Source organism: Crocuta crocuta, unplaced genomic scaffold (genome assembly GCF_008692635.1).
Source record: "Crocuta crocuta isolate KB4526 unplaced genomic scaffold, BGI_CrCroc_1.0 scaffold15, whole genome shotgun sequence".
NCBI classification, from domain to species: Eukaryota; Metazoa; Chordata; class Mammalia; order Carnivora; family Hyaenidae; genus Crocuta; species Crocuta crocuta.
Window position 1 is genome coordinate 446,377 of NW_027530508.1, and position 23,026 is coordinate 469,402.

General features: G+C 48.6%; 1 protein-coding gene across 1 annotated transcript in view; it reads left to right on the forward strand.

The window, feature by feature from the left end:
• Positions 1–15,574, forward strand: part of SLC23A2 (solute carrier family 23 member 2) — a 116,142-nt gene extending 100,568 nt beyond the window's left edge. Inside the window, exons 13-18 of the mRNA XM_077766914.1 lie at positions 2,728–2,875; positions 4,036–4,141; positions 10,183–10,312; positions 10,957–11,094; positions 13,339–13,434; positions 15,199–15,574. Coding sequence (XP_077623040.1) covers positions 2,728–2,875; positions 4,036–4,141; positions 10,183–10,312; positions 10,957–11,094; positions 13,339–13,434; positions 15,199–15,431 — 851 coding nt within the window. The 3' untranslated portion in view covers positions 15,432–15,574. The remainder of the gene's footprint in view (positions 1–2,727; positions 2,876–4,035; positions 4,142–10,182; positions 10,313–10,956; positions 11,095–13,338; positions 13,435–15,198) is intronic.
• Positions 15,575–23,026: the final 7,452 nt, after the last annotated feature.

A 23,026-nucleotide genomic window follows, 5' to 3' on the forward strand; every position in this document is an offset into this window, starting at 1 on the left:
TGCAGGGGGCAGGAGGGACGGGAGGGCAGGCAGGAGGAAGGCCCACAGCACATGCTGCTAGGGCTTTTCTGCTGTGCAGGTTGTTGGCTCGATGAGCACAGATTATGAAGCCCGGGCAGGCTGTTGAGGGGCAGCAGCTATGCATGTGCTGAGAGACCCAAGAGATTTCCCCGGGGTCTCCAGGGCCCCTTTGTGAGGGGGTGCGACCGGGCTGTCTGTGCCACAGGTGTCGCCAGGCCCCTCTTCGCCCCAGCCCTTACCTGCCCTGAGCAGCCCGGCCGCCACAGCACCCCAGGTAGCGAGCCACCCCCAGAGGCCGCGCTCCGACAGGTTGGCTTCATCTGGAGACAGGTTTTCAGGCGTCTAGAGCAGTGGTCCTGAGTCTTTGGGATGATAACAGTGACCTGAATTGGTTGGTAAAATACAGATTCGGGGCCCACAGTGGCAACAGTGCCAAGGTTGAGAAACTGCTGTGAAGTAACAACGTAAGTTCGGTGTTGTCGTTAAAGGCAGACGTGAGATAACAGACGGAGAGCTGGAAGCCAACAAGCTGCATACACGTGTTCCTGCGCGGGCACGTGGTTGCCTCTCGAACAACGGAGGTGGTGTGGGGGGATCGCAACACCCCACCCCCACAGTCAGAAATCCACACACAACTTTTTTCCCTAAAACTTAACTACAAAGAGCCTGCAGTGACTGGTAGCCTTACTAAATAACATAAAGAGTCTGTTCACACATCTTTTATATGTTCCTACAAAAAAGCTAGAGAAAAAATGTTATTAAGAAAATCATAAGAGAAAATACGTTTACTGCATTTTTGGGGGAAACCATAAATAAACGGACTAATGCTTTTATATATATATTATATATTATATATATATAAAATGATATGAAGGAAAATGGATCAAAAATTTAGAAGATTGCAAATTCAAAATGTTGAAGTAGGTGGAATAAAGATTTTAAAAATCAGATTGAAGGACTGCAGGCAAAAGGGGAAAAAGTAAGAAAACGGTAATGAGACTAAGAAAATAAAAGGCAATCTGAAGAAACCGTAAATGGCAAAATAAGGATCCCTTCCCCCCCAGATCAGGACCCTAAAAGAAAACCACAATGCTATGTCAGTAACAAGGTGACTACGTAAGAGATTATTTAGAAAATACAAAATGTGGCTGGATAGAGAAATCACCGGCATGAGAAAAATCTGTTCCACACCCACCAGGAGTCGCGGTGTTGACCAAGCACGCCCGTCTGCTCCCTGGCGGGAGCGGGTCCACCCTCACACACTCCAGACACACCCTGCACACCTTACTTCACGTGTCCTGTGTCCCCTTTCTCCTCCCAAACCCGCGGTTGCTCCTGTTACAAACCCCAGGCCCCGCTGTGTGGCTTCTGCAGCCTCTCCCAGGCCTGCCTTCCCCACACCGCACCCCTCCTGCAGGGCAGCAGCCTGTCCTGCACACCCTCCCCGGAGCCTCGGGACAGCAGCCCAGCCTTTTCCTAACCTGTCCTTGTGACCGCTGTGTGTCACTTGTGTTTGAAGTCTGTTTTACACTGTTGTAGATCTTTCAGTGTCCGGATGCCCCAACTACTGTTGGCCTCTGCACAAGGCCATTTATGCATCTTTGTCACCATGCTTCCTACTAGTGACCGCGTTATAACTAATGGTTCAGAGAAGGAAGGCACGTTATCAGAGTCTCTTCTTTTTAGACGTAAAAGTATCTCATGATATTTTTATTAAATACGATCCATGGCTTTCCTTTTTTTTTCTTTATGTGCTATCAGCACAGAGCCAGACATGGGACTCAAACTCACAAAACCGGAGCTGAAATCAAGAGTCAATCGACTAAGCTACCAGGTGCCCCAAGATCCATGGCTTTCAATATCCAAATAACTTAAGGGAAAAAACTATGTAATGAAGAATTAACTAAATCCAGGTGTTCAAAATAAAGTGACCTGGGGACTTATCTTTGTTTTCTTAAAGGAAACTGTTTAATTTTCTATAACCTGGTTTACTTAAAAAAGTGTTGATCTTACATTGGAGGACTGAACGTATCTTGTGCCAAGCTTTACTGCTGGGATTTAAATTTAACTGGTGACTTTTTGCTGCTTTTTCATTTAATGCCAAGATCCCCATTATTTCGTGCCTTGCTTTGCATAGTAGGGTCAAAACTCCTCTTGATAAAAATTTCCTGCCCTATCAGGGAATTCCTGTCCCAGCAGGCTGTGTTAAATTGTAATTTAGACGGAGAGTGTGGCTTTGAAGGAGGGAAAGACGCACTTGCCTCTTCTTCCTTTTAGCCACTTTTTTTTTTAATATTTTTATTTATTTCTAGGAGAGAGAGCGTGAGCAGGGGAGGGTCAGAGAGAGAGGGAGACACAGACTCCGAAACAGGCTCCAGGCTCTGAGCTTGCAGTCAGCACAGAGCCCGACGTGGGGCTCAAACCCACGAACCGCGAGACCATGACCTAAGCGAAAGTCGGACGCTTAACCGACTAAGCCACCCAGGCGCCCCCAAACACTTTCTTTTTAATAAGGATGTAGAGCAGACCAATCCTGGTGATGGCCGTCTTCATCCAATTCAGGAAACCATCCCCAGGCATCTGGTGCATTGATGAGTAACATTTAAAAATAAACACACGTTTTCCCATGAGCCTTAAACCTGAGTATGTCATGTAGAGTCCTTTGAGGCCCTGATCTCTTTTGCCGGCTCCATTTTCCTTCCGTAGTTCAGTGGGGACTGCCCACCGTCTCCGCAGCTGGAGTCATCGGCATGCTCAGCGCCGTCGTTGCCAGTATCATCGAGTCTATTGGGGACTATTACGCCTGTGCAAGGCTGTCCTGTGCCCCGCCGCCTCCCATCCATGCGATAAACAGGTACGTTCCTGAGAAACTCGAGTCCTTCTTTGGGCCCGGTGCCTCCTTACTTGGCCCTTTGGTTAATCGTGGGCAAGAAACAAGACCTCCAGCTTGGAAGCAGCTGAGCATCAGGGCTCTTTATTGGATGTTTGTCTTTGGACAAGTCCCTGCCCCCATTTTGCTCTCCCTTTCCTCGTGTGTAGCATGGAATGCAGTCTCCACCCTTCCTTCCTCAGTGACGGCCACGTTAGATGCTCTTTCTGAGACCACACCAGACCTTAAACACCCCGGAACAGAAGTGAGATGCTGCCCTTGTTCTTTGCTTGACTTGGGGTCAGGGTTATATGTCCTTTTTGATTTCTTGTTTTCCTTACTGTTCTTAAGGGTAAATGCTGTATCGTCTGTTCACAATTACAATTCATAGGGAGAGAGAGACCAGAAGAGCAGGAATAGGTGAAGCCTGCAGAACCTAGAGATTCACAGGCGGTGGGGTTTATCCTCCCAGCACACCTGGCCTTCACGTTCTGGATGTGGGAGCGAATTGGACCCTGTGGGGACGCAGAGAAGAGCCCAGAAGCCTCCCTGCCTGTCCCCCTTGCCCAGCCAGCTGTTGCCCTTCTGGAAGGGATTACATGTGATGAGATCCAGTGGGCTGTGTCTTAGCATGTCTTGCTTTGGTTCTGTTAGCGTTCACAGTCCTGGTGCTCACAGCCTTCTCCCACGGGTGTTGCATATGGTTGAGCCACTTAGATATTGATTCTTTAAAAAGTTCCGGTGTCGACACAATTACAGAGGATTTCCTTTCTGATGAAACTATGAATAGTTAGGGAATCAAATCCGTGGACGGCCCAAACTTGTCTCAGATCCCAAAAAATGGCCCTGTTTTCTGGCAAAAAGCCTTTCATTTGGAATGATTTTTAAACACCTGTGTCTAATGTGTGGCTCACAGAAGTGCTTCTCACAGCTGAATGAGCATGGCGGGATCCTGTTAAAATGCAGGTTCTACTTGAGTGGGTCTGGGAGGGGTGGCCTGACTCTGCCGTTCCAACCCTTCTCAGGGGTGCGGAGGCTCCCCACTTCCACACACTGCCTTTGGGTTACAGCCACTTAGAGTGTATTTCAGAGTGTCACCCCCATTGAATGAATGTTTCTCTTTCTCCCATTCTTTTACGTTTTAGGGGGATTTTCGTGGAGGGTCTCTCCTGTGTTCTCGATGGCATATTTGGTACTGGGAATGGCTCTACTTCATCCAGTCCCAACATTGGAGTTTTGGGAATTACTAAGGTACAGATACTTTTCTAATTAAATGGTTGGGCCTCTAAGGGTTGATCATTTCATCATTTGGCCTGAACCACTGCGTATTCCAAACGGAAGGCTTCCGATTCTGAGACCATTTCCCCACCCTGCTCCCTAATCTTTTCTCATTGATGGGTTTCTGGAATGCTGATGGAGGTCTCCCTCCCTTGGCTGCCCGGGTAGCCAGGCGCTCAGTGTTATCATTCCTTCGTGCATTCTACAAATACTAAACCCCAACCCTATGCCAGGCTATTGTTCTAGACACTTGGGATGCCTCAGTGAATTAAAAAAAAAAAAAAAATCCCATTGTAAGAGTTTACATCCTAGAGAGGGGAAGCCCAACAGTAAAGAGTAAGCATAGTAAGGATGAGAAAAACATGGGGCAGGATGGAGGGATCAGGAGTGAGGGGGAGTGAGTCAGGCTGAGCCTCAGTGAGATGCTGACCACGCGCGAGCACCTGAATAGGGCAGTGGAAGGAGCGATGGAGACGGACGTTCAGGCCTGGGACACGGCCAGTGTGAAGCCCTAATGTGAGAGCAGGCCCCCATGCTGCTGATCAGCAAGGACGCGGTGGGGCAGGAGCAGAGTGCGGGGTGGTGAGAGCAGATGGCGTCGTCCAGGTAACAGGACCGAGTCACACAAGCCCCGTAAGCTGCCAGAGACAGGAGACGGGGTTGCCCTGGGCTGTGGCCGTATCGGGTTGGTTTTTAAGGCTCACTTTGGCTGTTATGTAAAGTGGACCTCAGGGTCGGGGAGGTGGTGGAAACAGGAGACAGCTCTAGTTCTAGATATGAGATGATGCCAGTCCTTAGAGGAAAAACTCACTCTTAGAGTAAAGAATTAATGTGATTTTCAGACCACAGCTCCAGAGTCTTTCTCTTTCAGATGAAATCTGATGCAGAGTTAGTGGATTTGACAAGCTACAGCAGGTCCCCCAGGCTGAGCAGGGCCTGGGTCCAGAGCCTAATCCCCCTCCCCCACCATATAGACATGTGACCTGGGGCTGCCCCACCCCACCATCCAGCTTCTGTTAGCGGCCTGCTCCTAGGCCTCCCAGGTTTATTACTAAACTCTGTATCCCAGCCGACCCGGGCCCGAGTGTGTCGTCTGCCAGGCTGGAAGGTGCCTGCGCCCTGGCTGCTGTACGCTGGGCAGCTAGAGACGGTTAGAGCCTGCTCATGTCCGGTGTGGCCTATGTGAGCCACAGGTCCCCCTCACCTGAGCCTCTGTCCTGAGAGGCAGGATAGAATGCAGCCTTCTAGAGCCATGCTCTAGAAAACAGTGACCTCTGGGGGTGCCTGGGTGGCTTAGTCGGTTAAGCGTCCGACTTTCGCTTAGGTCATGATCTCGTGGTTTGTGGGTTCGAGCCATGCGTCAGGCTTTGTGCTGACTGCCAGCTCAGAGCCTGGAGCCTGTTTCACTCTGTGACTCCCTCTCTCTCTGACCCTCCCCTGCTCACGCTGTCTCTCTCTCTACTAGAAATAAATAAAACATTAAAAAAAAAAATTTTAGAAAACAGTGACCTCTGTAAAATTAGAACCCTCCCCCCCACAAGATTCTATAACCAGATGAAAAGAAACCAGACACTAAATTTGGTTAATCCTGACTGCAGATCCAGGTGAGAGGGGGCACGATGCACTCCTGACCTGTTCGTTTTCCTGTAAGTGGGCGGGGCCATCACAGAGCTTGGGCTCAGAGTGCACACAGCCCTGCCTGGTCCTCCTGATCCACCCCATGGGCTGGGTCCTCCCCACGGGCCGGGTCCTCCTGGTCCTCCCCATGGGCTGGGTCCTCCCCACGGGCGGGGACCTCCTGGTCCTCCCCACGGGCCGGGTCCTCCTGGTCCTCCCCACGGGCTGTGACCTTCTGGTCCTCCCCACGGGCCGGGTCCTCCTCGTCCTCCCCACGGGCAGGGTCCTCCTGGTCCTCCCCACGGGCCGGGTCCTCCTGGTCCTTCCCATGGGCTGTGACCTCCTGGTCCTCCTCAAAGCTGTGCTGGGTCCTGTTACCACCCGTGGTAGAAGCAGGTGGCGAACACGCAGAGCTAAGGGCCATCCCTCTCTTTAGCCAGTCTGCGGCCGTGCCCCAGTGGACTGTAACCAATCTGAAATATCATAGCAGTAAAATTGTTGTAGACGGAGGGACTCCTAGGGCAAAACCAGTTTAACAGACCAGCTCCCTTTCTGCACCCCTTTCAAATGGATCCTCACACAACTTTACCAGGGTCACTGTAGGGAGTAGGTGGTGGTGCTCATGAGGCTCCCTTCTGAAATGCGACTGAGGTGGTTTGGGGAATAATTATCTTTATTACAGTTTGAATGGTGCCAGCTTATTCTGAAAATCAGGCAACCTGCCAGCACTTTTTAATGAGGTAATTGATCTTCTCTCTGAATCCCGTTGGATTACTATCCCCAGGCAAGGGTGGCATCCGTTCAGGGGCCTGGAATTGGTTTTCATTGCTCAGACTTCACAAGGGGGATAATTGAGCTGTCTACACAGCTGCATTGGGGTGGGAAATCGGACTTGGAGCAGACATTTCTTTTTGGCCCCAGCCATGCATCCGATGGAAAGTCCCTCCTCCGGGAGAAAGGAGGCGCGCATTGGAGGCTGTGCTCCCATCCAGCTGAAGGACTTGGGACAAGTCACTTTTCTAAGAACTCTTAGCTCTGAAACCCTACAATTCTAGATCTAGGTCTGGGCCGTCCGGTTTAATGGTAGCTACCTGTGGCTCTTTTAAGTTAGTTAAAATGACAAATTCAGCTCCTCAGTTGCACTAGCCCCCATTTCAGGGGCTCACCAGTCACATGTGCCTAGTGGCTGTCAATGGGCAGCACCGATACAGGACATTTCCATCCTTGTGGAAAGTTCTGTGGGACAGCACTGGTCTGGGCCATTGTGTCAGACTACCAGGGCCTGTAGAAGGAGTGTGAGCTCTGGTTCAACCAGAGGATCTGTCTACTCCATTTCCTGGCAGCTCTGACCTCAGTTACCCTGTCTCCAGTTGTGGCGTTCCCTGGGCGTGGCAGCGCTGACCTATCTGAGGAGGGGTGGAGGCTGCTAGCTACACTGTTGTGTTCAGAAGCCCTTGGGTTCAGTTCTACGTGTAGGACTTCTCTGCTGAGCGTGATCCAGTGTCTGTCCCACACAGAGGAATGGCGTGTCAGAGTTGGGAAGTGGCTCTTTTGGATTCCAGACCTGCTCCCGTCCCTTTGCTCCAGAGTGACTGTGGACAGGTCACATCACCTCCCTGAGTCTCCATGTCCTTGTCTATAAAGCCAGGCATTGCAGTGATGTAACGCACTTAACACAGTCTGGCATGTAGCTGCACACTGAGCACCAGATAGCGTCCTTGTGTGGTATTTAGCCTTAAGTTTATTTCGGGGGACAGGATAAACACCACCTCCCCTGACAGCACAGTCTCTTTGGAGGTATCCAGAGGAAGGGCATTTCCACTCTGCTGCGTTCCACGCTGTTGAAGACTTTGGAAAGCCAGAAGTACGGTGTCAGTATTTTGATGGCGCTAGAGGCACAGTCAGAGTCCAAGAAGGAAGCCAGAGCTGAGGCAGGGAAGAGATTCCAGGGAGCCGGCCGCACGCCGCACCAGGAGGACAGAGATTAGGGCCGTGTTTCTGGTGTTTCAAACAGAAGTGTATAGTAGGCACTCAGTTAATAGCCCTTGAACAGGAGAATGGCTTGGTTGCTGCCTATTTGCTTGCTTGTTTGTTTTGAGAATCTGAGGCAGATCAGCCTTCCATGCACGGTCTTCATAGAAGATTTATTGTTTCAAGCATCCCTGGGGCCAGCCTTGCCCTCCCCCTTGCACATCTGACCTGCTGGGAGGTGGGCTCTGCACAGATGGCTCCCTGGACCTGGACGCTCTTCCTCCAGCGAACTCTTACTCATCCCTCCCCAACTCCTCAGAGCTCTTCCTCCCTGCTCGGTGCCCACACGGCATAAGCATTGCAGCAGTACCGTTATCTGATCACAAGTTTGTGGCTTACTCATCTTTGTATTCCCCTCCCCCTCCAGTCTAACAAGTGCTTATCACATAGTAGATTGCTAAAAACATTTGCTGAGAAACAGCACGCTTCCTTGTCATCCAATGCAGCCAAGCAGAAGTCATTTTTGCCCAATTCTCCAGTTGACGTACCCTTTTTACTGCTTCCCTGCCCTGATGACATGTGGGGGATGCGGTAGATTCTAACAGCAAGCCTGGGCTCCAGGGCCAGTGGTGCCTCCTTGTAGCCAGACAGCCAGCCATCCCTTCATTGGCTCAGTAAGATTCTACTCTGATTCTTTTTAATGTTTGTTTATTTTTGAGAGAGAGAGAGAGAGAGAGATGGAAAGTGTGAATGGGAGAGGTGTAGAGAGAGAGGGAGACAGAATCCGAAGCAGGCTCCAGGCTCTGGGCTGTCAGCACGGAGCCTGATGCGGGGCTCCAACCCACGAACTGTGAGATCACGACCTGAGCTGAAGTCGGACGTTTAACAGACTGAGCCACCCAAGCACCCCAATTCTACACTGATTCTTAACCACCTGACTTTTGGGCCCTTGGAGATGCTGCTGGGAGCTCCAGACCAGTACTGCCCAGCAGAGCATGGTGGCGGGGCGTTCTCTGCACACATGTGCCCTTCTGTGCGGGAGTCGCCAGCTGCGCGTTCCCGTTGAGCACTTGAAATAGTGGCTATTGCAACCAAGGGATTAAATCTTAAATTTCATTTCATTTTATTTGAATTTAAGTAACCATCTCCTTACTGTAAGTCATCTGTAAAGCCCTATAGATGGTCCTCAGGCGTTTCTGGAACCTCTTATCAGTTTATGTCCTCAGGGTGTTTTCCCGGGAAAGGCAGCACACAGTGGCAGGATTCTGGAACCTGGTGCCGGCTCCACATCCCACTACCTAGGTAGGCTAGGCAGAAGTTTCTAGAAGGCAGAGATCAGGTTGAGCAGATAAAGAGACCATATAGGAAATGTCATAACAGTTCTGCAGAGGCCCAATGTAGGGGAGGCAGACCCTTGGAATCAAGGAAGGCTTTTAAGAGGAGGTGGCATTTGGTAGTGTTTTGAAGGATATGTCTGGAACCGGCCAGAGGGGGGATGTGGGAAGGAGTGTTCCAGGTAGACAGGTCTGGGGATGCCTGAGAAAGGAGTTTTATTCCTGAGCACCAGAGGATTGAAGGGGAGAGGCCCTGACCTCCCAAATCACTGTGTGAGAAAGGTCACTGCAGAGCAGACGGGACACACAGGCAGAGGGAAGGCCGAGGCCGCGAGCCTAAGTGGGAGGCTCTCCTGAGCCTCATGCTGGTCAGGCACTGTTCAAACTGATTTACACCTCGTCTCGTTTAACCCCTAAAGCAAAGGCTCCTGGTCTGTCCTCCTGCGCCACCCAGAGAGGCCAGGTGGCTTGTCCTGGCCTCCCGGTTGGAGTGCAGTGGGGGGTGCAGACCAGGCGAGGGCTGAGAATCCACACTCGTTGGCCTCTAGGCTGTGCCACCTGTCACAGGCGAGGAGAGGAGGAGGAGAGGAGGTTCCAGAAATATTTGGGACTCTTAGCTGATTCAGGGTGTGGGGAAGATGGAGACAAAGGTGAATTACTTAGGGGTGGAGTAACTTGATAAAGGGTGAGTCTAAGAACCCAGAAGAGAAAAGCAGGAGGAAGCCTATTTTGCATTTGATGTCAGAAGGTCGCCCCATGCTGTTGACTGTACAGGCATGTGAAAGCCGAGACCTGAGAGCAGGAGCTGGTCCACGGTGAAGTGACATCATCCAGGGCACCAGGAAGCAAAGGCCGAGCCCAGGAGAGGAGGAGAGGACGGGAGGGCAGGAGGAAGAGGGAGTTGGTGGGAATCTCTTTACTCTTATAGTGCCTTAGAGTAATTGTGCCCTGAGAGCTATCCTCATTGTAAAACGAGACCTGTCTCTGAACCAAAAGTTTTGTAGCCTGGGGCTTTTGTCACATTTTCCCCCAAGGGGCCTGCGTGGGAATTTGTGCGGACTGGCAGTGAGGGCCTTCTGGTGTGTTCCACAGGTCGGCAGTCGGCGGGTGATCCAGTACGGTGCGGCCCTTATGCTGGCTCTCGGCATGATCGGGAAGTTCAGCGCCCTGTTCGCCTCCCTCCCGGATCCGGTGCTTGGCGCCCTCTTCTGTACTCTCTTTGGTAAAATCCCATTTCCTTGAGAGCCTGTCCCCTCACCTCCCTTACATATTTGCTCAGGAATCCCTTCAGTAAGACGGAAGGTAATAATACGTTTCCACTTAAAAATACAGAGGGGATACCCCTTCAAAACATAAAAACATACGTCAGTCTCTGAGTTGAATTTACGTTAAAGGTAGAACCAAATGTAGACTACTTGTGCTAGGAAAAGTAAAAGGACATTAGTCTTTAATTGGTGTATCTAATTGATTTAACTCCTATCTTCTCTGACTGGCCATTTGCAACTGACACAATCTCTGTGCCATTCAGTTGGGATCAGGCCCAGATCTTTGAGTGGATTTCCCAGTTTAATCAGGATGTTTGTGTAGAGGTTTTCAGGGGCAGCCAGTGTCCGTAGTTTTCTGCTTGGTCTAAAGAAAGTGAATGTGACGTCTGTGTCCCTGTGTGAGCCCACATGGTGCTTAGGCCAAGAGTCGTTTGGTTCAGACACCCAGGTGGTCACATTCCAGCCCTGCCCTGTCACTGTTCTGTCTTCCAACTTGTTTCTGGCGGGACAAAGAAGGGACAGTGTGGGGAGTCTGTGTCTCCTCCATTGCCCATCTGTACTTGAGATTAGTGCCACCTGCCAGCTGATGTGTTCTCCCCAGGAATGATCACGGCTGTTGGGCTCTCCAACCTCCAGTTCATCGACTTAAATTCTTCCCGGAACCTCTTTGTGCTGGGATTTTCCATCTTCTTTGGGCTCGTCCTTCCAAGTTACCTCAGGCAGAACCCTCTCGTCACAGGTAAGGAAAACCAGCCCCAGCCACCAGCTCACAGAAGACTTTGGAACTTTAGGAATTGTCTCGGTGGCCGTGGGTCCGTGTATCTGATTTGAGTCTCGCTTTGCCGCAGCTTCTCTGGAAGCCCTTGGCACTGCTGGCACGAGCCGGCTCCTACACCTGACTCGTGTGCACGTTAAGGGCTCTTTATTTACAGGGACCTTGTCTTTTGGGAGAATGCCTGTGTGTAAAGCCTATGATTTCTCAGACTAGTGCTTTATGAAAATGTAGAATTCCTCCAGCTTTATAGACTTTCAAATACATGTCTTTCTGCTGAGATTATAACTACTTTGAATTCAAGATTAACCCTTTTAACACCTTTTTATTCTAATACCCTGATGTCATGAAGAATGAACAAAGGGGAACCATCTTTTTTTATTTATTTCTAGGAGAGAGAGAGAGAGAGAGAGACAGCGTGAGCAGGGGAGGGTCAGAGAGAGAGGGAGTCACAGACTGAAACAGGCTCCAGACTCTGAGCTGGCAGTCAGCACAGAGCCCGACGCGGGGCTCGAACCCACAAACCGCGAGATCATGACCTAAGCGAAAGTCGGACGCTTAACCAACTAAGCCACCCAGGCGCCCCAAAGGGGAACCATCTTAAGTAGCGATGGCCGTTGACATTTTATGCAGAATTGGGGACTATTTTGTGTGTGTGTGTGTATAATTCATATGTATATATAAATTTCATTAGGTAAAACTTCTATAACATAAAATTACTATAATTAACTATTTTAAAGTGAACAGTTCAATGCCATTTTCGTATGTTTACAATGTTGTATAACCACCACCTCTATTTAGTTTCCAAAACCATCTCCTCACCCCAAAATAAAACTCCATATCCATTAAGCACTTAATTCTATGATCCTCCTCCTCCTCCTCCCAGCCCCTGGCAACCACCAGTTTGCTTTCTGTTTCTGTGGATTTGCCTGTTCTGGATATTTCACATAAAAGAATCATAGAATATGTGATCTCTAGCTTCTTTGACTTAGCATAGTGTTTTTGAGATTTATATATAAATATTTCATTCCTCTTCGTGCCTAATAGTATTCCATTGTATATACACACTGTAATCTGTTTATCCATTTGTCCAGCGACAGACATTTGGGTTGTGTCTCCCCTCTGACAGTTGTGAATGGTGCTGTGGTGAACACTGGCGTACAAGTACGGTCGGTCCTCATCCATGGCAGTTCTGTGCTGTGCGGTCACTGTGGACGCGGAACGAGCAGATGCTAGACCATCCCTTCTAGGGGCGCAACAGCCGACACCCAACACAGGCGTCTTCTCCCTGAGGCTCAGCGTGCCTTTCTTGCCCTTAGGAGCAGTAGATGGCACTTCAGCATGACACTTGGGGGCCGGTTTAAGCAACTAAATCACCGACCAAAAACACAAAAATGGGGAGGGAGCGGTATTAAACAGACCGCCGCAAGCACACTAGAGAGAGAGCAGAGGTGAACAAGAAGGCGGAGCGTTACCTTGTTTGACCTCAGCCAGGAACACGCGTGTTGTTGGCAACTCGAAGTTTCTGCTGCTTTGTGAATGACTGCGAAGGCCAGAAGGATTCCTTTTGGGTTTGCAGATAAATTCTTAGTGTGTAGGTAAATTCACAGATGCAGAATCTGCTAATATTGAGGATCAGCTGGATTTGGATACCTGCTCTCTGTTCTTTGGGGTAGAATTGCCATATCCTAGGGTAGTTCTAGATTTTCACTTTGGGGGAAACTGCCAAACTGATTCCCACCACGTAAGCTCAGGGGTTTCTGTTTCTCTACACTCTTGTTATTTTTATGAGTTCACTTACATAAATTCAGTTGCTCCTAATTAAAAGGAGCTAAGCACAAATCAGTGATCCAAGAATCTGAAACCCTTTATCTGATTGCAGAGATCACAAATATTCTTGTTGGGGCCATCTTTTGTTTAATTTTTTTTTTTTCTTACTCTGCATACACCATCCCTCAGTGGCTTCCTAGTTCATTACAAGCTAAGCTTCACTCTTAGATTTATCTTCTACCGTCCGTTGTTGGGAATTTTCTTTATGGAGTAACTGATTATTGCTGAAATTACTTATAAGTTTAAAATGTTACTAGCGAAAATGTATCTGCTCACGTACAACAGAAATGTTCACATATGTAGATCACACTGACTGGTGATCAGTGCCCATCCCATGCCCCTGGCCATGGCAGTGACCCTCCCACTGTGTTCTGTCTCCAGGAATAACAGGGATCGATCAGGTGTTGAACGTTCTTCTCACAACTGCTATGTTTGTAGGAGGCTGCGTGGCTTTCATTTTGGATAACACCATCCCAGGTACGTGGTATACCCTAAACATGCTTGTTGCGTATGTGAATTACTTGTTTTGCGAAGTGAATACGGAAGCAGGAAGAGTGAATCAGTTCAAAGCCCTCCCTGGTTCAAACTGTCTTTTCTAAAGTGGTTAAGATGATGCTCCCAGCCTCCTTTTATGAATCAGTGTTTTGCTGATAAACCCAGTGCAGTTCTTTTCCTGGCTGAGCTGAGAGAAAGCAGGAAAACTGCTTGCCCGCGGTGCAGGGTGGTGGGATGCCTGGGCACTGTCCGGGCCGCCAGCGCTCCTCGCACAGCCTCGCTCAGTGCCCGCGGTGGCTTTCGTCCTCTTGTTCACACACTCTCCTAAGCTGGCTGTTAGCGGCCTGCGGTGTGTCTCCTCCTCCTTCCCGAAGCAGGCCCCCGGCTAACTAGGCCCGAAAGATAGCATGGCAGGCACAGGTTCTCGCCAGGATCGGTGCCCGAGAGGTGGGTGGAGGCAGCTGTCTCCCCAACACCCATGGCCCCTGTTTCTCCGCTGGGTGCATGCTATGCTGAGCTGGCTGGCAGGTGAGGATGTGATGTGGGCCCTGCCCCGCAGCCTTCCCTGCGTGCCGAGGAGGCTGCCGGTACCATTGGAAAGTGCCACCACAGACACACTGGTAGATTCACCTTCCATCAAGGAAGGGTGATGCTTATTCTTAAACTTGAAGGTTTTGTTGAGATTTCTCCCCTAAAAACAGCACATGTCCAAAAAGCCTCAATCAAGAGGTTGCCACACATCAGGCAGAAAGAATCACGTGCACAAATAGATGGAAGGTGTTAGATTGATGGGGCTCAGTCACCAACTCTCTCAGAGCTATCGAGAGAGAGGCACAGGAGTCTGGCAGGTGGAAATTAAAGTCCACTTTGTTACAGCAACATGGACAGGAGGGCCTTGCTTAGATGTAAGAAAATCATGGTGTTCCTTATCCTGCCCCGTAGACTAGAGCTTGTCATCCAGGCTTGGGCAGAGACAGTATGTTGTTGGGCATCCCAGGTAGCCAAGGGCAAGTGGCAGGGTGTCTCTCTGCACTGGAGAGATGTACAGGAAAAGTCCAGGGTGCAGGAGTTGCTGAGCCCTGTAGGCCCAGATCTTCCTCCCTGACTCATTTGTCAGGGTACAGAGTGGCCCAGAGTGTTCATGTCCACGGAGGTTCATCCTCACGAGGAGCATGACCGGTGGGGAACACACAGCAAGTACATCTCCCTCCCGCCCTCTTCCCCTGCCCCACACAGATGGAGCAAAGCAGGATAAAGCATGGCATGTGGGGGGGGAGGTGGTTTGCCCTGACCAATTTATGAAGACAGTATATGTGGTATAAAGACTGGTCCCATTTTGCAGGATCAGATTTACATTTTAGAAATTCTTGTGTTGGTTTTTGAGAACAGATTTGGGGAAGGAGATGGTGAGATGGAAGACCAGGCAACCAGTTACGAGATTGTTATTATGACCCACGAAAGCAATAACGTGGTTTGGGCCAGACCTCAGCAGTGAAAATTGAGAATGTGGGCCACTTGGAAGGGCAGTGAGGGTGCAAAGCCATCAGGTTGTTTCACTCTGGAGCCCAAGGAACACGGATGGGTTAGCGATTCTCAGATTTCTGAGTGCCATCAGCTGCTCCTCGAGGGATCTTTGTTGTCATCCGGCAGGGTCCACGTATGGGACAGCATGTCGGAGAACCTCAGCTCTGGGTGGAACTGTCAAACCAAACATTCCATCGTAGTGTGTTTGTGTTCATTCCACAGGCACTCCAGAGGAGAGAGGAATCCGGAAGTGGAAGAAGGGCGTGGGCAAAGGGAGCAAGTCACTTGATGGCATGGAATCCTATGATCTGCCGTTCGGCATGAACATTATCAAAAAATACAGATGCTTCAGCTACTTACCCATCAGCCCAACCTTTGTGGGCTACACGTGGAAAGGCCTCGGGAAGAGTGCCACCAGCCGGAGTTCAGACGAGGACTCTCAGGCCACAGTATAGCTGTAGCTCAGCCTGTGGCCCGGCCGCAGTGAGGCATGAATCTGTAGTTCCTTGCTGAGTAACAAGCAGTAACCTATATGTTTGTATATCTGCATTTACATTCTGCACCCAGAGCTAAGACGATTACAAATAGCTTTTTTGTTGTGGGTGGTGATCGTGTCTAATATCGTGTCTCATTTGTCTCCTTATTTAAGCCCTACTCCTTGCCTTTGAGAGTGTCCATTGAACTTGAAGTTCCTGTCCTCCTGTGGAAGCGGGTGTTTAAATCCACAGTGGTTCCTTGGTTTCGGTCTCCTTCCACCACCCTGGGCTAGCTTTCCTAGCCTCTGGGGTGTAGAGGCTCTCTGTCCCGGAAGCACCTGGACCCGCTTCTATTTTATTTGACCTCAGCCTGCACCCGCATAGACCCCCTCTGGTCAAGGGGCACAAGTATCCTCTCACTGTCACATCTTACTAGTCAAATGTGATTCTGTGTCCCCTGATGCTCCTGTAGCAGGAGACTGTTGACCCGATTGAAAACCATCGACATGGTTACCCTGTACCCATATCTGTGTGTGGGTAAGGTCTGTACAGGTGTTATTAGAACTGAAATCTGTTTGGGGGATTGTAGGGGAAGAGAAAGTACCTTGGAGTCAATATCTGATTCTCAACTGCTCTTTCTTGGTGCCACCCTGGCCCGAGCTGGGCCAGCACATTTCATACTGGCTTCTTTTTCACTATAATTGAGACACTCTATCTGACATTTTCTCACTCCAGGCTGGTGTCATGGGTATAGAGTGCCACCCAAGGGCACTAAGCAGATGTTTCTGGGAGTCTTGACTCTGCTGTCATGTGGGTGTCAGTTCTTGTTGCGCGTGTCTATAAACTACAAGATTTTATTCCTATTTAATGTTATTGACTATAACAGGTTTTTGAAATCAGTGTTTTTCCATGTGACCCCTTACCTTGCATCCCTATTACTTGTCTCCACCCCCACCCCCCCCCTTCACTTCCCATGAAGAAAAGAACCAGCATTGATAACGCTGTGGATACCATCAGGGAAGCTTGTCGTCAAGGCTTTTGAAGGCCAGTAACCATTATTGTGGTTGTGTTTTGTATTGCTTGATACCATGAACGTGTAAATACTGTAATCTATTTATCAAAACTGACTACTGGACCAGAGCCCAGAAACCGTGGGTTAAGTTACACGTGAATTTGTTTTGTGAAGAAGAGAAGCTGGGGCAGGGAATCCACAGAGCCGCCATATTGAATGGTTGGGCATCCTGGTAAATTCATTCTTGTAGTTCTGTTGCAAGTCATTTCCAGCAGTTAAGGCTTAAGGAGACTTTCTGTGGGTTGCCATGTGGAGTGTCCACTGGATTTTGGTTTTGCAGAGGGGAAAATTAGACCCTCTGGCCAAATGCTGCCTTTCTTGTTTAAGTTATTGCAGAAGGAGGTAAGAAAAGCAGTAGGCAGGGCCCCTTCTGTTGATTTCTCATTAATAACACTAACTCCTATCTAAAAAAGTTACTTCTGTGGAATTTGGCTTGGAAATTTTCAGCCAAAGGAAAACCCTGAAACACAAGGTAGCAACCTCGCTACATGAGGTTGTGCTTCCTAGGTCATTTGTTAACCTGGTTGAGCCTTGGACAGCCATGGGTGTTCTTGTCTTTGACATCAGGACATGGTTCTCAGCAGGGCACGTCTCCTGCCCCCACAGGTGGCTCTCCTCCACCGCGTTCTGATGACTTTGGTAGCATTGCTTTACCGCTACAGCCTCCTCGATTCCTGGAAGTTTGGGGCTTCAAGGCGTATTCTGGCAAGAATAGTTCAGAGCCACCGTATCGTTTTTTGCCAAGATCTTACTGCAGATTAAGTTAAAAAAAATTAGATTCTAAATTACATTTAATTTTGTATGTTTTTTAAAATTGTATCTTGATATGTAGTTAACTGTAGAAGCACACTGGTTAACGGTTTCCATCTCTGTAACTTGGTTAAGTAATACTCAGTGCCGGCGGCCCCCCTGCACGGAGTTGCTCTCAGTTTCCCTCTGTTTGTGTTTTTGCTCAGCACCTCCTCTAATTTCTCTGCTCTAAATAGTGGGGAAAACTGTTAAACATGCCAGAGATTTGCAGTATTCTAGATCTCTAGGTGAGCAGATGGACCAAATATCCAAGTAAAAGTATCTGAACCATTGGGTAATTTCACCAGACCAGGCATCTTCCCTCCTAGTGAGTGACACTCGGGATATATGCTTCAAATGGTCAGAAACCCACCCCCTTCTGAAGCCCCTCCTTGGGCTGGGTTTTATTGGGAGGTTGCAAGTCTGCTGGTCTGGGGAGGTCTTCTGCAAGCATTTAAATGTGCGGGGAAGCCCTGTATCCACACCTTCTGTTAGAGATGAGGGGTTTTACCCTTCTTGTTCCATTGGGGCCAACTCTAGGTTCTAAGGCAGGAGGTGGGGAGGACAGAGGGCAGAGGGCAGCCCAACTAAAGGTCCCATTGAGTCTGGTACTTTCTGCACAGCCTGTGAAACCTGAGTGATTGGAGTCTCCTGATAATTAATAGGCTACAGAATGAGTCTGTAATTAAAAGAAAAATCTATTTGTCTGCTCCTTAAGCACATGCCTGAAAGGTTTTGGGGACGAAGTGGTCATGTGCGTTTACATTACTGGCCTGCATCGCTGAGGCCACATATCTGCCATGCTTGGGCCAATAGAACATTTTAAAATGTTTTGGGTGTTAAGTGTTCTTGGGCAGGGCTTTCAGACTCCAGTTTCCATAATGACTGCCTACCCACCATCTTTATGTTGACCTTGGCCATCTTAATGTGAGAAGTAGAAAGTATTTAGAAGGACAGTAGATAACTGTCCTATCAAGGTGGGTGGCAAGGGAGGGCCCACTACTGGTTTTAATAAAAAATATCTAACATGGTTCATAGAGTAATGGGAAATGGCTCCAGTCTTTGTCTCATCTGGGAATTAAACTTAGATTCATTCATACAGACTCTCGGGTTTCAGATGTCGTAGTAAATTTCTCGTGATTGATGGAGGCAAGAGAAGTGGCTTAACCAGGCCAGCTGGAATGAGGTGTCGTGAGTCCTCGTGGTTTCCCGTTTTCATGGTAACAAATTCACACACAGGATTTACTTCATACTGTAGAATGCTGACTTTCATGATGACGACTTGGTTTATGCATGAATACTGCAGTATTTCCATATAGTAAAATAACATTTCTACCCAGGATAATAGTCACAAGTTTTCCAGGGAGGGAATGGTATAATTTTCATGACAATGTCATGTGATATAGAATTTCTCCATTGATGAATCTCTAGTATGTGTGTATACTTTATTTACCCATGCGTATATTTTATCACCATGAGCTAAAGTTGTTTCTTTCTTTCACGGCCCTGCTGAAGTATTGATACTGGTAACTTAGACTTACAAGTGGGCAACTATAATCATCCGTGATCCTGAGGCCACAAGAGTGGCCAGGCCAGGGAGAAGGTGAATGAGGAGCTGTGGCAGAAGCCTCATTCCAGAACCTGTCTGGCAATGAGCGGCAGCGTCGCGTAGGCAACGTGCGTGGGACGTGCGCGCGCAGCCACCCCGCCCGGGCACCGGGGCTGTGCCCTCGCTGCACGCGGGCCTGAGGCTTCCGGGGAGACGCCCCGGGCCCCAGAGAAGCCCCCCGGGTTTTCACACGCCGTGCGTGTTGTGCTCTGTCCCCCTACGGTTTGGACACAGAGAACAGGACGTTTCCCACCCGCCACTTCACCTGCAGTCACCTCCCGAGTAGCGCGAGAGGACCGCCCATTGTCGCCGGCATTCAGCTTCTCCCCGTGGACGCGGAAAGCACGTTAGCGCTGGGCACCCCGTTTCAGCAGCCTCACACACATTCCTGCCCTTCTAGGTTGTTCTTGACTGTGCCCGCTCGTCCCTCCGCAGAAGGAACGCCGGCGTCCTTAGCCTCACTGCGCGCGTTCGCGGCGCTTAGGGCGCCCTCCCCAGCGTTGCCGTCTAACTGACCCGTTCAAGTGAATACCTTTTTTTGTTCGCTGGTAACAACCTCTGTTCGACACGTTAATCAATTTCTGACCGTTCTTAAAGCAGTGGGGATGCCTATATTTTCCATGCGTTTTTGTGACTGACTTTGGCTATATACCTTCCTGGGGTTTTGTTTGTTTGTTTTTTATTTTTATTTTGCATACCGAGGGTATTTGGGGGTGGGGTTGTTTTTTGAGATGTGTAATTCTTTTATGGAGTTTTTAAAAAAGAATTTTCATATTGTTTTTCTAACATGGCTTCATTAAACGTTTAAGTATTTTAAAAATATGTAATATTTGGACCAGATGTTGTGAATAATAGTAGAGATAAAGCTATTTTATTCTGTATTTTTAAAACTGTTCCGTACAAATAAAAGCTCTCCTGGACGCAGTTCTCTGTTAATGTGTCTCCTCCTTTGGCTGGTCTGTAGGAAATTTGTCATTAATTAAAAGTCCTCACCCAGGGGAGGGAAAGCGACTTAAATAAACTGGATTCAGCAAGTCTCAGATGGGACTGTTGTCGGGGACCTGGAAGAGTCTACAGGAGGAAAACAGGAGCCAAAGTGTCATCTGTCCCCATGAACAGAGAGCCACCGCGGGCTCCTTGGGAGGAATGCCCGAGCCAGTACAGGATGTGCCCTGCTGCACTGTGGGCAAAAGCAGGCACTTCTTGTTAAGTCAGCGACATGTGGAAGCTGGACAGAGACCCGGTCTGTCCACACGGTGAAATCAAAGGCTTCCAGAGCAGACTAAGCCCCACTGGGTGTTTAGACAGGGGCAAGAAACGTGGAGGCCTGGGTGCCCAAGAGGCCCGGAGCCCAGCTTGAGAGCAGCTGCTGACGGCTCGTTCCGACGGCTCGTTCCGTCAGGCCTCCCGGCGGGGCTTGAAGACGGGTGCCGAGGTGTTCGGGTGTGTTTCTTAATGTAGAGCAAACTTTGAGCTCCCGCATTCCCATCTCCATCTCCACCCCTGCTTCGTCTCTGGCAGTTTGGGCCATGAGCGGCCACCACCGCGGCTCCCGTTGAGTGTGCAGCCTGCAGCCTCCCGTTCCCAGTATCTTGACCTGACAGCTGCCACTGGGCTGCCAGCCACAAGGAAATGTTCTGTATACGTGCAGAAACGACGTGTAAGGTATTAGAATACCCGTGACCCCATCTGCAGCGGGACAACGGCACATTACCAATACTTAAGAGCCCCCCCAACCATGGGCCTCTCTTCTGGTGTATCCCATACACCAAGAGAGAACCACTGTCCGGATTTGGAGCTTATCCTTTCCTTTTCATTATTTTGCCACATATATGCATCCACAAACAATTTACCATTTAGTTTTACGTGTTTTTTAACATGTAAAAAAATACATTGTATTTTTCCTCCTGCAGTGTATATATTATGTTTCACTTACTATTGTGAGGTTCTTTCATGTTGGTAGGTGTCTATAATGTAGTTCATCCATCTTCACTGCTCCGTAGTAAAATTTAAGATTAACAATGACAAAGATCATTCTGAAAGTTTCTGGAGACCGGGAGCCAGAAGCAGAGCCTAAAGAGCCAGGATTGATGGATGTCATATTTCAGCAGCAACCCTGTGTGTGAAGTTACGTTTTTAAGAACTGAAGGAAAAGAACTTCAAACTTAGAATTTCATGTCTAGCCCCTCAAATGCCCTGACTTAAATCCTTCCGATAAAGTACTTGGATATGAGGGCAAACAAACCTAGGAGGCATTGACGAGCAAGGTGAGCGGTAAATAACTTGGTGTCTTGGTTCATTCTGGCTGCTGTCACAGAAAACCGTAGACTGGGTGGCTTAGAAACAAGCATTTCTCAGGGCGCCTGGGTGGCTCAGTCGGTTAAGCGTCTGACTTTGGCTCAGGTCATGACCTCACGGTTGGTGGGTTCGAGCCCCACATTGTGCTCTGTGCTGACAGCTCAGAGCCTGGAGCCTGCTTCAGATCCTGTGTCTCCCTCTCTCTCTGACCCTCCCCAACTCATACTCGGTCTCTCTCTGTCTCAGAAATAAATAAAACATTAAAAAATTTTAAGAAACAACAAAAACATTTCTCAGTTTGGGAGGCTAGAACTCAAGGCACCAGTAGCCTGAGTGTTTGGTAAGGACTTGTCACCTGGTGCACAGATGCCATCTTTTCACTGTGTCTTCACGTGGTGAGAGAGGCAAACGATCTCATTGAAGGGCCTCCTTTATGAGGACACTAATCCCACTAATCCAGAGTTCACAAATCCCCCACCATGATCATGACCGAATCACCCCAAAGGCCACCTCCAACTACCATCGTATTGGGGATTCGGTTTTAACATGAATTTGTGGGGTAGGGGGACAGTCTATACCACCTGTTCTCAAATTGCAATTCAAGGCCATATGAAGTCGGCGACATGAAGTCGGCAATGGGGGAAGAGAGTATTACAGACATGAGAGAAAGTGGACCAAATGCACCATTAACAATTATTGGGCTAGACTTGCTAATTAGAAGATGTTAGGACAGATAGAACAAGATCCTGACATATGTTAACGACACTGGTGTTCGCCGGCTCTGTTGAAGGCTGCAAGATGTGTTCGGGAGCTGAGAAAATCTTAGAAGCTTTATAAAACGTGTGTAAAAGTTTCTAAGCAATTTGACAATTGTTTTATGTGCGTTGAATCTAATGCTAAACTATCTTCCCTGTATTTTTGCATGTCTTTAATTCCAGAATTTTATAAATCTTTTAAAGCATTTTTTTTTTTTGAAAGTCTTAAGCTATAACGGATCAGGGAAAACAAAAAATCCTTCGCCTCAGATAGGTTTAGAAGCACCTTTCGCCAGAAGCTGGTTTACTTAAGGATGTGCAAAATTGAAAGTAAGAGGATGGGGAAAATCACATGGGATAAATACAAACCATCTATTTATTATATTCTCAGACAAAATCAAGCCTGAGACAACACTGTTAAGGGTAGGAAAGTTTATGGTGTAATGATAGAAGCGTTCATTTTACAAAGAGCCAATTTTAAACACAGCCTCAAAATTCATGCAGTATAAATGGCTAGAACTATAGGAAGGAACTGGTTAGGTCCACCTGCCAGCAGGAGATCCTAGCACTTCCCTTTTGATATGTCAGGCAGGTAAAAACTGAAGCAAGACACAGAAGTGAAAAGTGGCCGGAGGGCATGGTTTGAACTCTACACCCAGTGACTAGAGAATACACATTGTTCACAACCACTTGGGGATGTTTCTAAAAACTTCTTGTTCTAGGTATGAAAAGAAACCTCAAAAAAAAAAAAAAATCAGGGGGCACCTGGAGCCTGTTTTGGATTCTGCGTCTCCCTCTCTCTCTGCCCCTCCCCCAGCTCATACTCTGTCTCTATCTGTCTCAAAAATAAACATTAAAAACATTTTATTTTTTTAAATTTTTAAAAAAATCTTTTATTTATTTCTGAGAGAGAGACAGCATGAGCAGAGCCTGACACGGGGCTCGAACCCACGAACTGTGAGATGACCTGAGCCAAAGTCGGATGCTTAACCGACAGCCACCCAGAGCGCCCCTAAAAAAAATTTTTTTAAACCCTGAAGAATAGGTGTTA